The sequence below is a fragment of the Pelophylax lessonae genome (genome assembly GCF_965119305.1).
Source record: "Pelophylax lessonae genome assembly, chromosome: 4".
In the NCBI taxonomy this organism is placed as follows: Eukaryota; Metazoa; Chordata; class Amphibia; order Anura; family Ranidae; genus Pelophylax; species Pelophylax lessonae.
This window is the reverse complement of record NC_138771.1, coordinates 672,986,295-673,008,442: the sequence shown is the minus strand read 5'-3', so window position 1 is coordinate 673,008,442 and position 22,148 is coordinate 672,986,295. Positions and strand designations below refer to the sequence as shown.

Here is a 22,148-nt window from a genome sequence, read left to right as displayed (position 1 = left end):
CCACTTCATACCAATGATTGGTAGCAGAAACCGCTCACATGTTTATCAAGGAGATCATAAGACTTCATGGACTACCAAAGAACATTGTTTCGGATCGGGGGGTGCAATTCACCTCTAGGTTTTGTAGAGCCCTTTGTAAAGCCTTAGAAGTGGAACTCTGCTTATCATCTGCCTACCATCCCCAAAGTAATGGGCAAACGGAGCGTACTAACCAAACCCTCGAGCAATACCACCGCTGCTTTTCAGCTTTTTCCCAAGATGACTGGGCATCCCTGCTTCCGCTGGCAGAATTTGCCTATAATAACTCTGTCCATTCAGCTACAAATCAGTCCCCATTCTGGGCTAATTATGGATTCCACCCTGCTGCCCTGCCTGAAATTATGCCTGAAACTTCTGTACCCACCTTGCAGGACAGACTTGTTTTCATTCAAAACAATTATCAGGTCCTCCGGGAGGCCATACAGAAAGCCCAAGTGGATTACAAAAAACACTTTGATCGGAAACGGAGGGGAAATCCTTCCTTCAAGGTTGGGGACAAAGTGTGGCTGTCTACTGCCAACCTGAAATTGGCCTGCCCTTCACGGAAGCTAGGGCCAAGGTATATTGGGCCCTTTCAGATCAAACGGGAAATTAACCCAGTGGCTTACGAACTATCTTTGCCTGACTCATATAGGATCCATCCGGTTTTTCACACCTCTTTGCTTAAACCAACTGTTCCAGATCCATTTTCAGGGAGAGTGGAGCCACCTCCACCGCCAGTGATGATTGGTGAGGACACAGAATTCGAGGTGGAAGCAATCCTGGACTGCAGGAAGAGAGGGAGACAAACCCAATTCTTAATTAAATGGAAAGGGTATCCACCCGAAGAAAGCTCATGGGAACCCGAAGCCAATGTACATGCCCCCAGACTCCTCCAAGAGTTTAAGGACAAATACCCAGAGAAAATTTCTCAAATAGGCACCCGGAGGCTGCCCGTCAGGGGGGGCACTGTCAGGGCACAAACACCAGGAGAAGGGCTCTAGGACCCAGCAGCGCTATCAGCACTTTGGCAGGAGAAGGACTTTAGGACCCAGCAGCACTACCAGCAATTTACCTGGGCCTATTTAAGGAAGCCTGCCAGTGATTTTAGTTGCTGGTTGATCTTCAGCTCCTCCAGTGTGTTATCCCTGTGATATTCCAGTTCCTGTCTCCTGTTACCAACCCGGCTTGTCCTTGACCTGTCTCCTGATTGCTTCCTGTGTTTGACCTCGGCTATCCACCTGACCACGTTTGCTCTGATATCCACCTGGCTCCTGATCTCGGCTATCCACCTGACCACGTTTGCTCTGATATCCACCTGGCTCCTGATCTCGGCTATCCACCTGACCACGCTTGCTCTGATATCCACCTGGCTCCTGATCTTGGCTATCCACCCGACCACGTTCCAGTTTCAGCATTATCCAAGTCCTGCAAACACCTCACGGGCGCCACCTGTCTGCTGATTCCACTCCAGCACTCCAGCTGTACTCTGGATCCTCCTGCACACAGTCCAGCAGGCGAACCGTGCTACTTTGGGCCTGACCTCTCCTGTTCTCATCCTCAGGGGGGTCTGGAACTTAGCCGCAAGGGAAGCCCTCTCTCTCCATTGGCCTCTAGCACCAGGTACGTGATAGGTAGCCTCTTTTCAATTCTATCATGTCCAGTATATAGGTTAATAGCTTGTAGCAGTCTGAGCTTTCAACTTGTATATCAATAACATGTCGTGGCAGACTCTATATTTGTAAAAAAAGGGGGGGGGGCATTCCCCCTCTCACCGTTTCCGATCTCCAGGGGCCCAACCTTGCTAGTTTCTACTTGCACGGGGACCTCTGCATCACACGTCACGGGGGAAGCCTGTCCGCTCCAATCCTCTGAATGCCGCACGCCGGGCTCATATGCACCCTCCCGGCATTCGCGGCTTCTCCTCTCCTCTCTTTCTAGGCTCCCCTGCGCATCCCCAGCAGGCTCCTTCAGCGGGCTTAGCACCAGATCACGGTATGGCACACACAGCTTGATCGGCAAGAACAGCGGTCATTCAGGGTAGGGTCGGCGGGTTCTAGCGGGTTGACGGGGTGGGGAGGATCTCCACTTTTCTCTGCATCACGGAGAGGTGTTTCTCAGGGACTAGGCAGCTCTCTCCTCTGGCGCCATTAGCAGGCCCCTCCCCCCTCCACAACCATGAGAATCTCCTATAAGAGATTTCTAACACATTGCATGTACATAGCAAAAACGACACCTCAAAATACATTCTGCTACTCCTCCTGAGTATGGTGATACCACATATGTGGGACTTTGTCACAGCATAGCCACATACAGAGGCCCAACATGCAAGAAGCACCATATTTTCTAGGAGCATAAATTACACATATCATTTCCCAACGACCTATCACACTTTTGAAGGCCCTGGAGCACCAGGACAATGAAATTACCCACAAATTGACCCCATTTTGGAATGCAAACACCCCAACACATAATCTAGGAGGCATGGGCAGATAGGTACTCACGTACTCTGATGAGCTGCAGATAGGTACTCAGGTGGGCTGCAGACAGGTACTCAGGTACACTGATGGGCTTCAGAAAGGTACTCGGGTACTCTGATGGGCTTCAGAGAGGTACTTGGCTATTCTGATGGGCTAGAGCAAGGTACTCAGGTAATCTGATGGCCTGGAGACAGGTACTCAGGCACTCTGGGCTGGAGACAGGTACTTGGGCACTCTGGGCTGGAGACAGGTAATCGGGCACTCTGGGCTGGAGACAAGTACTCGGGTACTCTGAGCTGGAGACAGGTACTCGGGTACTCTGATGGGCTATAGAGAGGCACTTGGGTAATATGATGGGCTGCAGACAGGTACCTGGATACATTGATGGGCAGGAGACAGGTACTCAGGTACTCTATTGGGCTGCAGATAGGTACTCAGATACCCTGAAGGGCTGGAGACAGGTACTCGGGTACTCTGAAGGGCTGGAGACAGGTACTCGGGTACTCTGATGACAGGTACTCAGGTACTCTGAAGAGCTGGAGACAGGTACTCGGTTACTCTGATGACAGGTACTCGGGTACTCTGATGAGCTGGTGACAGGTACACGAGTACTCTGATGGGCTGTTGACAACTACTTGGGTACGCTGATGACATGTTCTTAGGTATTCTGACGGGCTGCAGAGAAGTATTTGGGTACTCTGATGGGCTGCAGAGAGGTACTTGGGTTCTCTGATGGGCTGCAGAGAGGTACTTGGATACTCTGGGCTGGAGACAGGTACTCGGGTACTCTGGGCTGGAGACAGGTACTTGGGTATTCTGATGGGATACAGAGAGGTACTCAGGTACTCTAATGGGCTGTTGACACGTGCTCGGGTACTCCGATGACAGGTAATCGGGTGCTCTGATGACAGGTACTCAGAGTACCTGAGCACCTGTCATTAAAGTACCCGAGTACCTGTCATCAGCCCATTAGAGTACCTGAGTACTTGCCATCAGAGTACCTGATGGGCTGGTGACAGGTACTCGGGTACTCTGATGGGCTTGTGACAGTAACTTTGTTGGACTAGTGACAGGTCCTCTTTATTGGGGGGTGGGGGGGGTTGCAATCAGTGTGATTTACTGTGCACTGTAATTGCTAACTAGCTGTTACCGCACTCTCCTCCTCACACAGGATCGGTGTGTGAGGAGGAGAAAACGGTAACAGCTAGTTACCATGGTCTCTGTTGCTATTCTGTTATCGGCTGTGATTAGACACAGCCGGTCACGTGGTAAAGAGCCAATTTCATTGGCTCTTTACCCTGATCAGGGATGGACTGTGTTATCTCTCAATATATATGATAGGATAATTATAAGTTATGGGAATCGTATAAAGGACTTTTCACATTTGTTCCAGTATAAATAGAGCCAGTGATATAGGGAGAGTTTATTGGGCATAGGAACTGTAATATTTAAACTTTTATATAGGAGAAGTGTGATGTCCTCACCTCTTATGATTTATGTTCTCCATGGATACACTCCGGTGGTCATCATTATCCCCTGTCTTTTCTCTCCAGGTTCTATCTGCTGACAAAGCCACACAAATTGGGGTCATCACACGTGTGTGGCGGGGGTGGCGCAAGGAGATGTTCAGCTCTAAGGACAACTATACTATTAATTTCCCAATGGACCTCCATGTCTCCATGAAAGCCATGCTGATGGCCTGCACCTTGTTCATTGTGAGTCTGAGCCTGAGAACTAGGGATGATCGAACTTTTCAAAAGTTCGGTTCGGCCAGAACATCCAAACTTCCCGAAAGTTCGGCCCAGATTTCAGAACCCCATTGAAATCAATGGGACCCGAACTTTGGTAATCAAAAAACACTATTTTGAAGCCCTAAAACCCAATAAATGCCCCTAAAAAGTGCCTAGGGTTCTGGGTCATGCCCCAGGGACTATTAATCACACAAAAAAGTTCTTAAAAATTGTCATTTTTGATAGAGAGCCAATTATTGAAAAAAATAAAAAAAAAAAATTAAAAAATAAAAATTTCTTTGGATTTAGTATCTGGGGGGTCTAAAAAGTGTACCTGTGAAGTTTCAGCTATGTAGCATGTCCAGAACCATAAAAAAAAGTTTGTTTGTATTATGTCACTTATAGAACAGGGATATGGCTCCGCTATTTTCACACCTTGCCGGTTTAGTAGAAAGCGTTTTTTGGGCATTTTTTGGGCATTTTTTGGGGGTTATTGGAGGCGGGCAAAACATCAGAACTTCTGTGTAGGGGTATATATACACACATTCTTATATGTATATATACCCATACACATATATAGGTGTGAAAGGAACAGAAATCTATACTTGCGCTAATTAAATAATTAACACTAATATGGCTCCGCTCCTATAACACCTATATATGTGAAAGTGTAAAATACATACAAGTATGTGTGTATATATACCACTATACACAAGTTCAGATGTTTTGCCTGCCTCCAAAAACCCCCAAAAAATGCCTGCAACAACACACCTGGGCGTTTTTTTTTCTTTGGCGCTAGTGTTTTTTTTGGGCATTTTTTTGGGCGTCTTTGGAAGCAGGCAAAACATCTGAACTTGTGTATACGGGTATATATACACACATACTTATATGTATATATACACCTAGACATATATAGGTGTGATAGTAGCAGAAATATATGCTTGCGCTAATGAAATAATTAACACTTTTGCTTGCCTCCAAAAAAATGCCCAAAAAAACGCCTGCGCCAAAAAAAAAACGCCCAGGTGTGTTATTGCAGGTTTTTTTTGGGCATTTTTTTTGGTTCTTTGGAGGCAGGCATGACATCTGAACTTCTGTATAGGGGTATATATACACACCTACACATATATAGGTGTGAAAGTAGCAGAACACTATACTTACGCTAATGAAATAATTAACACCAATATGGCTCCGCTCCTATCACACCTATATATGTGTAAGTGTAATATACATATAAGTATGTGTGTATATATACCCCTATACAGAAGTTCAGATGTTTTGCCTGCCTCCAAAGACCCCAAAAAAGGCCAAAAAAACGCCAGCTGCAAAAACACACCTGGGCGTTTTTTTTTTTTTTTTGGTGCTGGCGTTTTTTTGGGCATTTTTTTGGGTTCTTTGGAGGCAGGCAAAACATCTGAACTTCTGTATAGGGGTATATATGTACACACACACATATATGTATTTTACACTTACACATATATAGGTGTTATAGGAGCGGAGCCATATTTGTGTTAATTATTTAATTAGCGCAAGCATAGTATTCTGCTCCTTTCACACCTATATATGTGCAGGTGTATATATACATACATGGGTGTGTATATATACCCCCTATACACATGTTCAGATGTCATGCCTGACTCCAAACATGTCCTCAAAAAAGCCCTGTAAACGCCTGCAGCCAAAAAGCAGGCTGACAGGCGAGAAGCCATATCCCTGTTCTGTAAGTCACCTAATAGAAACAAACTTGTTTCTATTGCGGTCACCCAGATATAGAAGAGTTCGGTCACCCTGCCATAGCAGTCACTGTCAGTTCACCCTACACTACATTACGGTCACCCTGGCACTTAACACTTTCCCTACAGAAACTAATTTTTTGCATCTAACACAAGTGTAAAAGAGCACTCTAACTACACTAGATATCCCTTTCCTCACACTAATAAAAGCTAAATGACACTTTTGAAGCAAAATTAACAGAACTGCTTCCACTCTCTTCCATGTCCCTGTATTACAATGCTAGGAATTTGCCGGGGCTATCTTATATACTGGGGGGCATATTCACTAATGATTGGCCTAGGGACCCCCTAGTCACTCCAATCACATTCCTAGCATTCTCCTGCCCCCTCAATTGGCTTTTACTAATGGTTCTGGTCCAATCACAGGCTTTTAAAGCCCACTTCCTGACCCATTGCATTTTGGTCGGTTCTGGTTGCCGAATTCCGAACTTTTTCAGCAAAAAGTTCTAAATTCGGCCGAACCTCGAACAACCAATGTTCGGGTCGAACCGATGGTCGACCCGAACCGTTCGATCATCCCTACTGAGAACACTGCAATGTGTGTGAGGATGGAGAGAACACTGCAATGTATGTGAGGATGGAGAGAACACTGCAATGTGTGAGGATGGAGAGAACACTGCAATGTGTGTAAGGATGGAGAGAACACTGCAATGTGTGTGAGGATGGAGGGAACACTGCAATGTGTGTGAGGATGGGGGTAACACTGCTGTAATGAATCAACCGGCACAACAGCCGGGCACCTCCATTGACGGATGCTCCTTGTGCTTTCTGAGGGCCTCAAGCACTCCACCAGACACCGTAACCACTTCAGACCCAACGAGCCGCCGCAGCTTGGCTAGGGTCTCGCCGTTTCCTACCCACCCTGGACCTACGACAAGGCTCCAGGTTTCCATGGGTGAACCTCTCTTTCCCCAGAGAGTCCAGCAGGAACAGGAACAAGCTCTTACACAAGCTCTTACAAGAGCTTAGTGTGACGTATTGACCGTCACTGGAGGTGAGTAGCAGATACTTAATGGTTTGAATTGCTTCAGTGGGACAGTAATATTTGTAAACCATATCTTCATATAGAAATATGAAGATTTAATACCACCTTACACAGTGTATTCCATGTGCTTGTCTGTGAGAAAGACACACAGACTGTCATTGGCAGACTTCCCTATTGTTTGTGTATTGGGAGGGAATGTGGATTGTGCCTCTCTCATTGTTAAATGTTAATGACCTCATATTGTTCTGTCTGCCTTAAGATACGTTTATTATGGGATGTATATATGTATGTGGATTGGCTGCTAAGGGGGAGGGGGGATTGTCCCACATTGTATATCTTTGTGTAAACTGTACGGGAGTGTAAAACTCTTTTAACCTTGTGGGGGAAAACTGTATAAAAGTATGTTTCTTGTTCAATAAAGTTGAGTTATACTTCACTCTCAATCTAGAGTACTGTCTCTCATTGGGGGAATATGCTACAAGGGATTGCTATGTCCTTCATACTCCCTTGGATAATCACTAAGCTCTTTTAAGAGCTTGTGTAAGAGCTTGTTCCTGTTCCTGCTGCACTCTCTGGGGAAAGAGTGGTTCACCCACGGGAACCTGGAGCCGTGTCGTAGGTCCAGGGTGGGTGGGAGATGGTGAGACCCCAACCAAGCTGCGGCGGTTTGTGGAGTCTGAGGTGTTTATGGTGTCTGGTGGGGTGCTTGGAGCCCTCGGGAAGCACTAGGAGCATCCATCAACGGAGATGCCCGGTTGATCCGTTACATTGGTGGCAAGCGGTGGGATTGCATCCTAGTGCGAGGAGAAGCAGCTCGGACACATCGGTAACTTTATTGATTGAGCTAACACCCGTGCAGCATCGCCATGGAAGAGGAATTCGTAAGGAGGTTGCGCGAGATGCAGATACAGCACAGGCGACCAGTGTCATACTAGGTCCTGCTAGGATGGCATGATTCTGTGCGTTTGGATCTCTGGAAGGAAACACTAGCCCGTGAGAAGCACCACCAGGGAAAAATCCTCCCCTCCATCCAGAAAAGGTACTGGTCGCAGTATGGATTGTGGGAGCTGTTTTTGGGAGATACACCGCACAAGGAGCAGACAGCTGAGTTAAGCAGGCTGGTCTGGGCAGAGATGTGGTTAGAAGAAAGCTATAGAGACCTCCGGTGGCATGTATCCCAAACATGCCCTTGGATAGCGGATGACAGCCCAACGGGAGGCTTTGTTTATGGTGGCCGGGGACTGTTGTACGAGAAGCTGTCAGGGGACCCTAACTTTGGGAGCGATTCGGAGTGGCGGTTAGAGGAAATTAAGAATTACAGAGAGAGAATTCTGAACATCTCGGAAGTGTTCTGGGCACTGGAAGATATGGAGTTTCTGGTTGTTCAGGAATGGGAGCTGGAGATCGCCTACAGATGGCTGAAAGACTATGCTCAGCGCCAGGGCTAGGCTCCCCTTGCCTGGGAATATCCAGAAATACCAGCTGATAGTCCAGAAATCCTGACTGACGAATTGACAATATGGCACAGTAGTAGTGTGCTTTGCTCACCTGCACCCACGGTCTTGGATGCGGATGTCTTATGGCGGATGCAGCAAGTGCTGACTCATCTGGACAAACCTGTTTCTGCACAGGACGAGCTTGGATGGAGGAATGTGTCTCTCCAGCCACTGGATAAAGGTATGGCAGAAGAGGAAGCCATCTTCATTCCCCAACCAAAGGGAGACAGCAGCCCTGACCCCAATGGTGCAGATGGGACCGCGGTCCCTGCACCAGACCTACAGGGATGCTGGATGGCCAGTCCAGATCCCCAACCTACCCCACAGGAATACCAGGAGGAGGAGGTAGGCGATCCCTCCTCTCTACAGCAGACCTTTAACCAGGTCCTGGGGGTAGTATTTGCCAACCCCAACCCAGCAGAAGAGTTGGCAACAGGGCAGAGTGCTACCAACCTCTGTCCAGCAACCGCAAAAAAGGTGAGAAGGGAGAGGAGGTTGCTGTCCTCTCTCCCCAACAGTCAGTCAGAGCGGAGGAAACTGTTTTCCCTCCCCAGCCAGGATCTGTGCATCTGGGAGACAGTACCAGAGAAAGTGGAAAATGAATTATATCAGCGCACAGTCAAATGAAAAACTCATAAAAAAAACTCAAAAAAAAACAGCAGCTGTGCACTCAGGTCAAGATACAAAACCAGCATGAAATCACAAAGTAAAATAGTGCAGCGCTCATAGATCTAAATAACTGTAAAACATGGAAAGTCCATGCAAAGGCCAGTGAATAAGAAGTGTGGATGAGACCAATTCCTGAAATGGGAACACAGGTGCTCTTCAGTGCACAATCGACCACCACCACATAGATTGGCCTCTCACCTTATAACAAAAGAAATAAAGCCCAAAATTCCTCTCTCAGCATGGGTAAAGCACACCACCAGTCCTGGAAAACTAAGAGAGACCTCCAGAGCTTCTTCCAATACTCATGTCATAGGGAACACAAAAACGGGCAAAACCATAGCGTGATACTGATAAAAACTTTATTTATGAAAGCAAGTAAAAAGAGCCTCTTACTCTGTAGCAGGTAAAACAGGCAGATCATAGGATACAAGTAGCGGCGAGTCCTGCACGGACCTCACCGTATTTCGGGTGACAGCGGGTGCCGTCAATCGCTCCTCCTTCCCCGCGCACGCGTATCGTCCCCTATGGGCAGGGACTTCGTCAGCGGTCTTGGAGGCCGAGAGAGCGTCACCCACGTAAATAACCTACAGCAATTACTGATTGGCTAATCTCCCCACCTAGTTGCCATAGCCAAAGGGACGCCGCGGCTCACATATGCGGAAGTCGATGGGCGGCACAGGTCTCTTAAAGGGTACATAGCCATATTAAATAAATAAGTCTGCATTATAAAAAAAAGAGGAGCTGTATATTAAAACTAATTAGCTGAAAAGTCTCTAAGCGATCAGGAGTCAAGCTCCAAAGCCTGTCTCCCCTCACAGGGACCATAGTCAGCTTACATAAAGAACAATATAAGTAGTCCATACACTTGTATGGTAAACATACAAATCCTAATTTAACCACTTGCCGACTGCTCACAGTATATTTACTGCGGTAGTCAGCCCCGGCCAGGCAGAGTGACGTAGATCTACGTCATTCGCCTGTCACTCCTTCTAGAGCCAATAGCAGGCGAGCGCGCGCCCGCCGAGGCGCGCGCCCGCCTCGGCTCATTCACGGAGGAGTGTGGGAATGTGACTGGCGGACCCGATGTCCGCCGGTCACACTACGATCGCCGGTACAGCGGGAGAAAGGCGGAGCGGCTTATGTAAACAAGCCGCCTGTCAGTTCTCCCTGTGTAAAAATGAAGATCAGATGGTTCTACTACGTAGAACCGTTGATCTTTGTTTTTACACCAATAGCAATGTCCCACTACAGTTAGAAGCACGCCCCTAGGACACACTTAACCCCTCCCTGTCCAATACAGTTAACCCCTTCCCTGCCAGTGTCATTTTTGCAGTAACAGTGCATATATATAGCACTGATTACTGCAGTAATGTCACTGGTACCCCCAAAAGTGTCAAAAATGTCAGTCAAGGGTCCGATCTGTCCGCCGCAATGTCGCAGTACCGCAAAAAAAATCGCTGCCATTACTCGTTAAAAAAAAAAAACACCAAAAATTACAAAAATCTTCCCCTTTGTTAGTAAACGCGATAACTTTTGCGCAAACCAATCAAAATACGCTTTTTGCGATTTTTTTTTTACCAAACATAGGTAGCGTAAAACAAATTGGCCGAAAATGTTAAAAAATTTTGATTTTTACATTATTTTTTGGGGGAATTTCATATAAAAAAAGTGAAAAATATTGTTATTTTGGCAAAAATTACGCTCTTTTTTTGTTTATAGCGCGTGATCAAAAAATCGCACAGGTGATCAAATACCACCAAAAGAAATCTCTGTTTGTGGGGAAAAAAGGACGTGAAATTCCTTTAGGTACAGCGTCGCACGACCGCGCAATTGTCCGTTAAAGACACGCAGTAAAAAATCGCAAAAAAAACCCTGGTCTTTTAGCAGGAAAATCCTCCGGTGGTAAAGTGGTTAAGGATAAAAATTAGGAGCGATCAGACCATATACACCCGCTGTCATCCAGATAACAATAATGAACCACATAAACAAAACGTAAATATAGATATAACATAAAAAATAATGAATCCAAAAAATATACAAAAAAAAATTATAAATAAAAATCAATACAAAAAGTATCAATGATCAGAAATAAAACAATTTAAATCAAAATCAACATTTAACCCACGAGTGACTGCAACTTTAATCTCATAAATCCAAAAGGATTCTCGTCAGCTAAGCTGCCAAATAAAGTTGCCTCCCCTCCAGTGTTTTTTGACTCTTTCTATGCCCCAAAACTTGAGGCCCCATGGATCTCTATTGTGACACTGCTTAAAGTGAATCCTTTCCTATTTTGGCTCTTTGACCAGCAGGATTGCCTCTTCTGGGATTTCAGCTGTCCCCACCCAGACTCACATAGATGTCTGGTAGCAAGCAATCTCGATTGAATTCCAATTCTACAAATTAAAAATTCTTCTTCTGCATGAAGCAAATTCCATCATTTCTAAACGGCATACCATAGACCCACATCGGCATTGTTGATGTTCTGTTTTTAGCCTCGTAGGCAGGCACTCTTCCTTCAATCATTACAGTGAACCATGTAAGTGCATCCTTTTGATTTAAATTCTTTCCTGTTAGATTGGATTTGGAATATGTATAATATGTATATATACACTGATTATTTGCAGACCACCCTCCCAAGGCACCCCTGAAGAAGGAGTGTTTCTCCGAAACGCGTCGGGTGTTCACACGGGGGTTCTATGGTGGATGTTCAACTCTGTAATGTGACGTATGATCTTGCTTGCCTTTGCTTTTATCTTTTACCTTTTTGTATAAATAATTTCAATAAAGTGACATTTTTACTCTTACCTATGTGCAATTTTTGAAACACTAGTGCCTTAAAAGTCCCACCCACAGGGGAACCAACTGTTTTTTTGCTGCTTAAAGTGGTGGGATACAAAATGTGATGTCTTACCCTTTTTGATATTCCTCACATGCTCTGCTACACGAACATGCAGAGCTCTAGTTGTCCGGCCTATGTACTGTAAACCACAGTTACATTCCAACGTGTAAACTATACCTGTAGTAGAACATGTAATCTATTGTATACTTTTTACCTGTGGCATTAGCTGTAAAATCCTTGCGTCGCTTGATATTGGTTTTAGCTGTGCGGCACACCACCCACTTCCCACAGGCATAAAAGCCTGATAGGAAAGAAAAAAGTCTGTTATTGTTTGTATGGGTGGGTCAACTAAACAATTCAGCCAAGCGCTCACTCCAAAGGGAAAGACTGGCATGCTGCTCTCCTCAGGCAGGAAACTCCAACATAGTGCATGAAAGAAAAGAAAAAAGGAGGCGCATTACCCGTGGTCACCGTTTATAAAATTTTTAATAAAATGCCAAATGCATACTCACAGACATGGAGATTGTTAAAATCGTGTTACAAGAATCCACCGCACATGAACTGGAACATGTCCTTCTAGATAGGACCTCTAACGGGTTTCGGGAGTCAAGCTCCCTTCATCAGAGCTGGATGAGTCAACTACCCCAGGGGCTAAAAAGTTCCTGAGTGTCAGTGCCTTCTTATATACAAATGATGGTCTCACCGGAAGTTTTGTTCCTATTATCCTATCCTGTTGCAAGACTAGTACTACACTTGTACTAGTAAAGAGTACTATAAAAATGAGATAGTCCACTTACTTTCTGACTGTGAAACTTATGATAACCTACAAGGGGACCCACTCCTTAAATATAAGGGATAATTAAATAAACTGGTAGAATCTGGCAAAAATAAGGGGGTTCTAAATAAAAAGGAGTCTTTGTATTTGGACCCATTATTCTGCCGTACCCCGATAATATATTTTTTGCCCAAGATCCATAAAAACAATGAATGCCACCAGGGAAGGCCTATAGTTAATGGCATTGACTCCGTGACTTCAAGACTGGGTCAGTTTATTGATGTGCATCTCCAACCATTGGTGGTCTTCATGAACGCCTATTTAAAAGACACCAAACACATAATACAGGTGTTGCCGGACTTGCCATGCACCTCTTCATCCATACTGGTTACAGCAGACATTAGCTCTCTGTACACCACTGTTGGTCACGAGGCAGCAGAAGCAGCAGTTAAATGGGCTTTTTCTTCCTCTGGTCTACCTAGAAATTTGAGGAGTTTTTTATTGAGTAGTCTGTGTTTTTGTTTATCTAGGAATTATTTTTGGTATGATAAAACATTATTTGCAAACCAGGGGTATGGCGATGGGCGCACGTTTTGCTCCCAGTGTGGCCAATCTATTTATGGCACACTGGGATGAAGAAGTTGTGTTCAAAAATCGCCCCCCAGAGTTGGTATGTCACAGGCGATATATAGACGACCTGTTCCTTGTTTGGAACGGGGATTTGGAAGGTCTTGTGTCATTTATGGATAAATTAAACATGAACAATAAAAACATTGTCCTGACATGGACCACTAGTCACGACAAGGTGGTATTCCTAGATTTGGTTATTTCTAAAGATGGTAATAAGTTTACAACATGCAATTTTTCAAAACCCACTGACCGTAACTCCTATATCCCTTTGGACAGCTGCCACCATCAATCGTGGCTGTGCAACATCCCAAAGGGGCAGTTTGTGTGTTTGAGACGCAACTGCTCGTCTGAGGTTGATTATGCTGCACTGTCCAAGTCTCTCTCTGAATGTTTTATACAAAAAGGTTACAGTAGGAGTAAACTGGAGAGGGATAGGTTGTCAGTTCAGGCCATCAATAGAGAAACCTTGCTTTCTAATGTTTCTAAAAAATCTGTCACTAACGGGGAGGAGGTTAGAATTATACTGGACTACAATATCCAGTATAAGAAAGTTGAAAAAATAATTAACAAGCACTGACCAATCTTGCAATAGGATAGGATAATAGGAACAAAATGTATATGTATATAAGAAGGCACCGACACTCAGGAATTGTTAGCCCCTGGTGTAGTTGACCCACCCATACAAAGCAATACCAGACTTTTTTCTTTCCTATCAGGCTTTTATGCCTGTGGGAAGTGCGTGGTGTGCCGCACAGCTAAAACCAATATCAAGCAACACAAGGATTTTACAGCTAATGCCACAGGTAAAAAGTATACAATAGATGATCTCATTACATGTTCTACTACAGGTATAGTTTACATGTTGGAATGTAACTGTGGTTTACAGTACATAGGCCGGACAACTAGAGCTCTGCATGTTCGTGTAGCAGAGCATGTGAGGAATATCAAAAAGGGTAAGACATCACATTTTGTATCCCACCACTTTAAGCAGTGTCACAATAGCAATCCACGGGGCCTCAAGTTTTGGGGCATAGAAAGAGTCAAAAGACACTGGAGGGGAGGCAACTTTATTCGGCAGCTTAGCCGATGAGAATCCTATTGGATTTATGAGACTAAAGTTGCAGTCCCTCGTGGGTGAAATGTTGATTTTGATTTAAATTGTTTTATTTCTGATCGTTGATTGATAATTTTTGTATTGATTTTTATTTATTAATTTTTATATTTTTTGTATATTTTTTGTATATTTTTTGGATTCATTATTTTTTTATGTTATATCTATATTTACGTTTTGTTTATGTCTGTTTCTTGTTCAATAAAGTTGAGTTATATTTCACGCTCAATCTATAGTACCCTCCCATTGGGGGAATATGCTACAAGGGAATGCTATGTCCTTCATACTCCCTTGGATAATCACTAAGCTCTTGTAAGAGCTTATGTAAGAGCTAGTTCCTGTTCCTGCTGCACTCTCTGGGGAAAGAAAGGGTCACCCACGGGATCCTGGAGCCGTGTCATAGGTCCAGGGTGGGTATGAGACAGTGAGACCCCAACCAAGCTGCGGTGGTTCGTGGGGTCTGAGGTGTTTATGGTGTCTGGTGGAGTGCTTGGATCCCTCGGGAAGCACTAGGAGAATCCGTCAACGGAGATGCCCGGTCGGGGTGCCGGTTGAGCCGTTACACTTAGTGATTATCCAAGGGGGTATGAAGAACATAGCAATCCCTTGTAGCATATTCCCCTAATGAGAGACAGGACTCTAGATTGAGGGTGAAGTATAACTTAAACTTTATTGAACAAGAAACAGACTTGTATACAGTTTCCCCCCACAAGGTTACCGCCCAGGTGGACCTTGTTGAAAACAGGCCCTGACATTCACAATCTAATGAAAACAGAGTTTTACACTCCCATACACTGTACACAAAGATATACACTGTGGGGCAATCAACCCCCCCCCCCCCTTAGCAGCCAATTCACATACACATATACATCCCATAATAAGCTTATCCCAAGGCCGACAGAACAATGTGAGGTCATTAACATTTAACAATGAGACAGGCACAATCCACATTCCCTCCCAATAAACAAACAATAGGGAAGTCTGCCAATGACAGTCTGTGTGTCTCTCTCACAGACAAGCACATGCAATACACTGTGTAAGGTGGTATTAAATCTTCATATTTCTATAGGAAGATATGGTTGACAAATATTACTGTCCCATCTGAAGCAATTCAAACCATTAATTATCTGTCTTTCACTCATAGTGATGGTTAGTACCGTCACAACTGCAATGTGTGTGAGGATGGAGGGAACGCTGCAATGTGTGTGAGGATGGAGAGAACACTGCAATGTGTGTGAGGATGGAGAGAACACTGCAATGCATGTGAGGATGGAGGGAACACTGCAATGTGTGTGAGGATGGAGAGAACACTGCAATGTGTGTGAGGATGGAGAGAACACTGCAATGTGTGTGAGGATGGAGGGAACACTGCAATGTGTGTGAGGATGGAGGGAACGCTGCAATGTGTGTGAAGATGGAGAGAACACTGCAATGTGTGTGAGGATGGAGAGAACACTGCAATGTGTGTGAGGATGGAGAGAACATTGCAATGTGTGTGAGGATGGAGAGAACACTGCAATGTGTGAGGATGGAGAGAGAACACTGCAATGTGTGTGAAGATTGAGCGAACGCTGCAATGTGTGTGAGGATGGAGGGAACACTGCAATGTGTGTGAGGATGGAGGGAACGCTGCAATGTGTGTGAGGATGGAGGGAACGCTGCAATGTGTGTGAGGATGGAGGGAACACTGCAATGTGTGTGAGGATGGAGGGAACACTGCAATGTGTGTGAGGATGGAGGGAACGCTGCAATGTGTGAGGATGGAGAGAACACTGCAATGTGTGTGAGGATGGAGGGAACACTGCAATGTGTGTGAGGATGGAGAGAACACTGCAATGTGTGTGAGGATGGAGAGAACACTGCAATGCATGTGAGGATGGAGGGAACACTGCAATGTGTGTGAGGATGGAGAGAACACTGCAATGTGTGTGAGGATGGAGGGAACACTGCAATGTGTGTGAGGATGGAGGGAACACTGCAATGTGTGAGGATGGAGAGAACACTGCAATGTGTGTGAGGATGGAGAGAACACTGCAATGTGTGTGAGGATGGAGAGAACATTGCAATGTGTGTGAGGATGGAGAGAACACTGCAATGTGTGAGGATGGAGAGAGAACACTGCAATGTGTGTGAGGATGGAGAGAACACTGCAATGTGTGTGAGGATGGAGGGAACACTGCAATGTGTGTGAGGAGGGAGGGAACACTGCAATGTGTGTGAGGATGGAGGGAACACTGCAATGTGTGTGAGGATGGAGGGAACACTGCAATGTGTGAGGATGGAGAGAACACTGCAATGTGTGTGAGGATGGAGGGAACACTGCAATGTGTGTGAGGATGGAGAGAACACTGCAATGTGTGTGAGGATGGAGGGAACACTGCAATGTGTGTGAGGATGGAGGGAACACTGCAATGTGTGTGAGGATGGAGGGAACGCTGCAATGTGTGTGAGGATGGAGGGAACGCTGCAATGTGTGTGAGGATGAAGAGAACACTGCAATGTGTGTGAGGATGGAGGGAACACTGCAATGTGTGTGAGGATGGAGGGAACACTGCAATGTGTGTGAGGATGGAGAGAACACTGCAATGTGTGTGAGGATGGAGGCAACACTGCAATGTGTGTGAGGATGGAGGGAACACTGCAATGTGTGTGAGGATGGAGGGAACGCTGCAATGTGTGAGGATGGAGAGAACACTGCAATGTGTGTGAGGATGGAGGGAACACTGCAATGTGTGTGAGGATGGAGAGAACACTGCAATGTGTGTGAGGATGGAGGGAACACTGCAATGTGTGTGAGGATGGAGAGAACACTGCAATGCGTGTGAGGATGGAGGGAACACTGCAATGTGTGTGAGGATGGAGGGAACACTGCAATGTGTGTGAGGATGGAGGGAACACTGCAATGTGTGGGAGGATGGAGGGAACACTGCAATGTGTGTGAGGATGGAGGGAACACTGCAATGTGTGTGAGGATGGAGGGAACACTGCAAGGTGTGTGAGGATGGAGAGAACACTGCAATGTGTGTGAGGATGGAGGGAGAGAACACTGCAATGTGTGTGAGGATGGAGAGAACACTTAAATGTGGGGAATAATCTGTACTGATTACTCATCCCATCCTAATGTCCCCAGTACACTTCCTGTGTTATCTGTCCCATGTCCTCTGTACAATTCTGTGTTATCTGTCCCGTGTTCTCTGTACACTTCCTGTGTTATCTGTCCCGTGTCCTCTGTACACTTCCTGTGTTATCTGTCCCGTGTCCTCTGTACACTTCCTGTGGTATCTTTCCTGTGTCCTCTGTACACTCCCTGTGTTATCTGTCCCGTGTCCTCTGTACACTTCCTGTTTTATCTGTCCTTTGTCCTCTGTACACTTCCTGTGTTATCTGTCCCGTGTCCTCTGTACACTTCCTGTGTTATATGTCCTGTGTCCTCTGTACACTTCCTGTGTTATCTGTCCCGTGTCCTCTGTACACTTCCTGTGTTATCTGTCCCGTGCCCTCTGTACACTTCCTGTGTTATCTGTCCTGTGTCCTCTGTACACTTCCTGTGTTATCTGTCCTGTGTGCTCTGTACACTTCCTGTGTTATCTGTTCTGTGTCCTCTGTACACTTCCTATGTTATCTGTCCTGTGTCCCCTGTACACTTCCTGTGTTATGTGTCCCGTGTCCTCTGTACACTTCCTGTGTTCTCTGTCCCGTGTCCTCTGTACACTTCCTGTGTTATCTGTCCTGTGTCCTCTGTACACTTCCTGTGTTATCTGTCCCGTGTCCTCTGTACACTTCCTGTGTTATCTGTCCTGTGTGCTCTGTACACTTCCTATGTTATCTGTCCTGTGTCCTCTGTACACTTCCTGTGTTATGTGTCCCGTGTCCTCTGTACACTTCCTGTGTTATCTCTCCCGTGTCCTCTGTACACTTCCTGTGTTATCTGTCCCGTGTCCTCTGTACACTTCCTGTGTTATCTGCTCGCTATGATACATCATTATCACACTGTCATGTGATGAAATGTAGTGACTATAGATATAATGGAAACCCAAAGATGACCAATGTATGACAACAGTTCTCCAAAGGCAGCCAAGAAGGAAGTGACCACTGGTAATAATGTGGTAGTTTTTCCTTCAGATGCTCCTTTCTATCATGTCATTTTTCCCCTGTACAAATCATTAGTAAGACCTCATCTGGAATATGCAGTTCAGTTTTGGGCACCAGTTCTTAAAAAGGATATCGGGGAACTGGAGAAAGTGCAGAGAAGGGCAACCAAACTGATAAGAGGCATGGAGGAGCTCAGCTATGAGAAAAGATTAGAGGAACTGAATTTATTCTCTCTTGAGAAGAGGAGTTTAATGCTGGATATGATCAACATGTATAAATACATAAGGGGTCCATATAGAGAACTTGGTGTTGAGTTGTTTACTTTGAGGTTATCACAGAGGATAAGGGGGCACTCTTTACGTCTAGAGGAAAACAGATTTAGTCTCCAAATATGGAAAGGTTTCTTCACCGTAAGAGCTGTGAAAATGTGGAATAGACTCCCTCCAGAGGTGGTTCTGGCTAGCTCACTAGATTGCTTTAAAAAAGGCCTAGGTAAAAGGCTTTCCTAGGTGTACATAATATAAATGGGTACTAATATTTATAGGTAAAGTTGATCCAGGGAATATCCGATAGTCTCTCGGGGGATCAGGAAGGAATTTTATTCCCCTGCTGTAGCAAATTGGATCATGCTTTGCTGGGTTTTTTTTCTTCGCCTTCCTCTGGATCAACTGCGGGTATAGGATTGTGTATATGGGATTGTATGGTTGGGTTTTCAATACTGTTTTTTTTTTTTTTTTTGGTTGAACCGGATGGACTTGTGTCTTTTTTCAACCTGACTAACTATATGTCAGAAGTCATAGAACATTTATTTTGACTGGAACTCTTATGTGTCTTTCAGGACCTTCTGATTGAAGAACACAGGCGCCAACAACAGTCCCAATCTGCGAGCAACCACTGATTGGAGGATTTCCCAGCCAATCCGCAGACTCGTCTCTCACAAAAGATCACATGTGTTCTTGTACATGTCATACATAGAATAAATGGGTTGTATGAAGATCCTCTGGTTTTAATTCTGTTAATATTTGAAAAAAATCTAACAGGAAAAAGTGAGCCGGGTCAGTGTTTATATATATATATGACTTGGAAAGTCCGATTGCTCGGCATATATCATATACACACAGATACAAACGCCCAAAATTTAGTTTTTTTGCTTTAGAAAGGGTCCACCCAGGTCCCAGGGGTGGTCCTTTCGACAGTATCATCCTGCAAAGGGAATCACGTTGGATTTTTTCTTTGAATGCGTGTGTCCCTCCTGGACTAAACAAACATTTAAGCTATGCACCCTTCCTGGAAGAATGATACTGTCCAACAAGGGTTTGACGGCGGCACCGGCACTGCAGAGCGGAGCAGAGAGGAGAGGAGAGGAGACTGGACCGGAATCGGATCCATCCAGACCAGGCAGTCACCAGGCTGCGCAGCGTCTCGGAGCGGAGGTCATCTGGGAGAGACACCACACCAGTGCAGTGTGTGGAACACGAACAGTCAGTTCAGTCGGTCACCACCGGTAACTGACTCCTCAGTCGCAGTCCTCTCCTGTGTCAGTCCTCCTCTCCTGCAGTCTTCTTCTCATGACCTATCACTAAATCTAAGTCATGGTTTCTCACTAAATCACTAAATGTGAATTTGCCATCACCAATGCCATCCATGCCTGTACCTACCTGTTCTGCCATGGGCTGGGTCAATCCATCCATCCATCCATCATGGATGGTTGGATGGACCCAGGCCAGGCCAGAACAGGTAGGTACAGGCATGTCACGGTGCAAGATTTATCAAGTTACCCAGGCCGGGCCCAGACCAGAGTGTGCACAGATATCCTTATATATATATATATCATCATGGATGGATGGAGGCACGCACGCATAGCTCTGCATTGGGGACATGTACACTGGTGGTCACTGCACTGGAGGCACGCAAGCATAGCTCTGCATTGGGGACGTGTATACTGGTGGTCACTGCACTGGAGGCACGCACGCATAGCTCTGCATTGGGGACATGTATACTGGTCACTGCATTGGGAACATGTATGCTGATCACTACATTGAAAGAGGGCATTTATACTGGTCACTATATTGAAGGGGGCATGTACTGTGGGGTTTGTGCTAGGGGCCTGTACTGTTGGGTTTATGTTAGAGGGCCTGTACTGTGGGGTTTGTGCTTGAGTTGTTTGTGCTTGAGGGGTTTGTGCTGGGGGGTCTGTACTGTGGGGTTTGTGCCACTCTCAGTCCATGTATCCCATAATAGGATGTCTCTCACAGTATATCCCATAATAGGGCCCCTGTTCCCTATTATGGGATATACTAGTACTGATAGACCCCTTAATATGTGATATATTGGGAGAATTGGTTCACGCAAGCAAAATACAGGGGACAAAATGGGTGGAGTCTATAAGGGGTGTGGCTTATGAGAAATGGGAGGGGTCAAAATGGAAGGGCGGGGTCTTGCGCCCCCCCATCTTAAAACTTCACCAGCCGCCACTGATATATATATATATATATATATATATATATATATATATATATATATATATATATATATATATATATATATATGATTAATATATACATCACATGACAAAGGACCCCCAGAGCTCGGTGTCTTAGCTAAAGAGACCGTACAGTACAACTGCTTGCTTAGTGACTCAGTCTGTCTGATTGAAACTTCCTACTGGGCTGTGTGATAAGGGTGTAGTTACTGCTGTGATAAGGGAGGAGTCACTACTGTGATGAAAATTGTTAATTATTTAAATAATAAGAATTTGTTTCAGCACAGCTGGGAAGGATGGATGGCTTACAGGTGAAAAGGAGATTCAAGCGCCACCTGCTGCTATAAAATGTAATCAGAATATTCACCTACGATGTGTCGTATTGATCTTATCGATAATGGGATAATGGAGATATACAGTATCTCACAAAAGTGAGTACACCCCTCACATTTATGTTAATATGTTATTCCATCTTTTCATGTGACAACACTGAAGAAATGACACTTTGCTACAATGTAAAGTAGTGAGTGTACAGCTTGTATAACAGTGTAAATTTGCTGTCCCCTCAAAATAACTCAACACACAGCCATTAATGTCTAAACCGCTGGCAACAAAATGGAGTACACCCCCAAGTGACAATGTCCAAATTGGGCCCAATTAGCCATTTTCCCTCCCCGGTGTCATGTGACTCATTAGTGTTACAAGGTCTCAGGTTTGAATGGGGAGCAGGTGTGTTAAATTTTGTGTTATCGCTCTCACTCATTCATACTGGTCACTGGAAGCTCAACATGACACCTCATGGCAAAGAACTCTGAGTCTCGGTTCACACTTGTGCGATGCGGGAAAGCTGCAAATTCACAGCCTGTTCCCGCATCACAAACGCACATCTAGCAGTTCACACTGCCATATGCGATATGCAGGGGGTGTCAATTAAATGTTAACGACACCCCCAGTTTGATCGCATATCGCAGTGCGATCTGACAGTTCGCACAGGATCGGATCGCACAAGTGTGAACCACTGTGCGATCCGATCCTGATGCGGCTGGAA

The 22,148-nt window shown here is 45.3% G+C and overlaps 2 protein-coding genes across 5 annotated transcripts in view; both read left to right on the top strand.

The window, feature by feature from the left end:
- LOC309553410 (phospholipid scramblase 1-like) overlaps positions 1 to 19,650 on the top strand; it is an 814,575-nt gene extending 794,925 nt beyond the window's left edge. For all 4 annotated transcript variants that reach the window (XM_082254596.1, XM_082254597.1, XM_082254594.1 and 1 more), the window contains 2 exons: positions 4,052 to 4,213; positions 19,457 to 19,650. In XM_082254596.1, coding sequence (XP_082110722.1) covers positions 4,052 to 4,213; positions 19,457 to 19,516 — 222 coding nt within the window. In that variant the 3' untranslated portion in view covers positions 19,517 to 19,650. The remainder of the gene's footprint in view (positions 1 to 4,051; positions 4,214 to 19,456) is intronic.
- LOC309553414 (phospholipid scramblase 3-like) overlaps positions 1 to 22,148 on the top strand; it is a 158,842-nt gene that overhangs the window by 60,827 nt on the left and 75,867 nt on the right. The gene's annotated exons all lie outside the window — the stretch shown is intronic.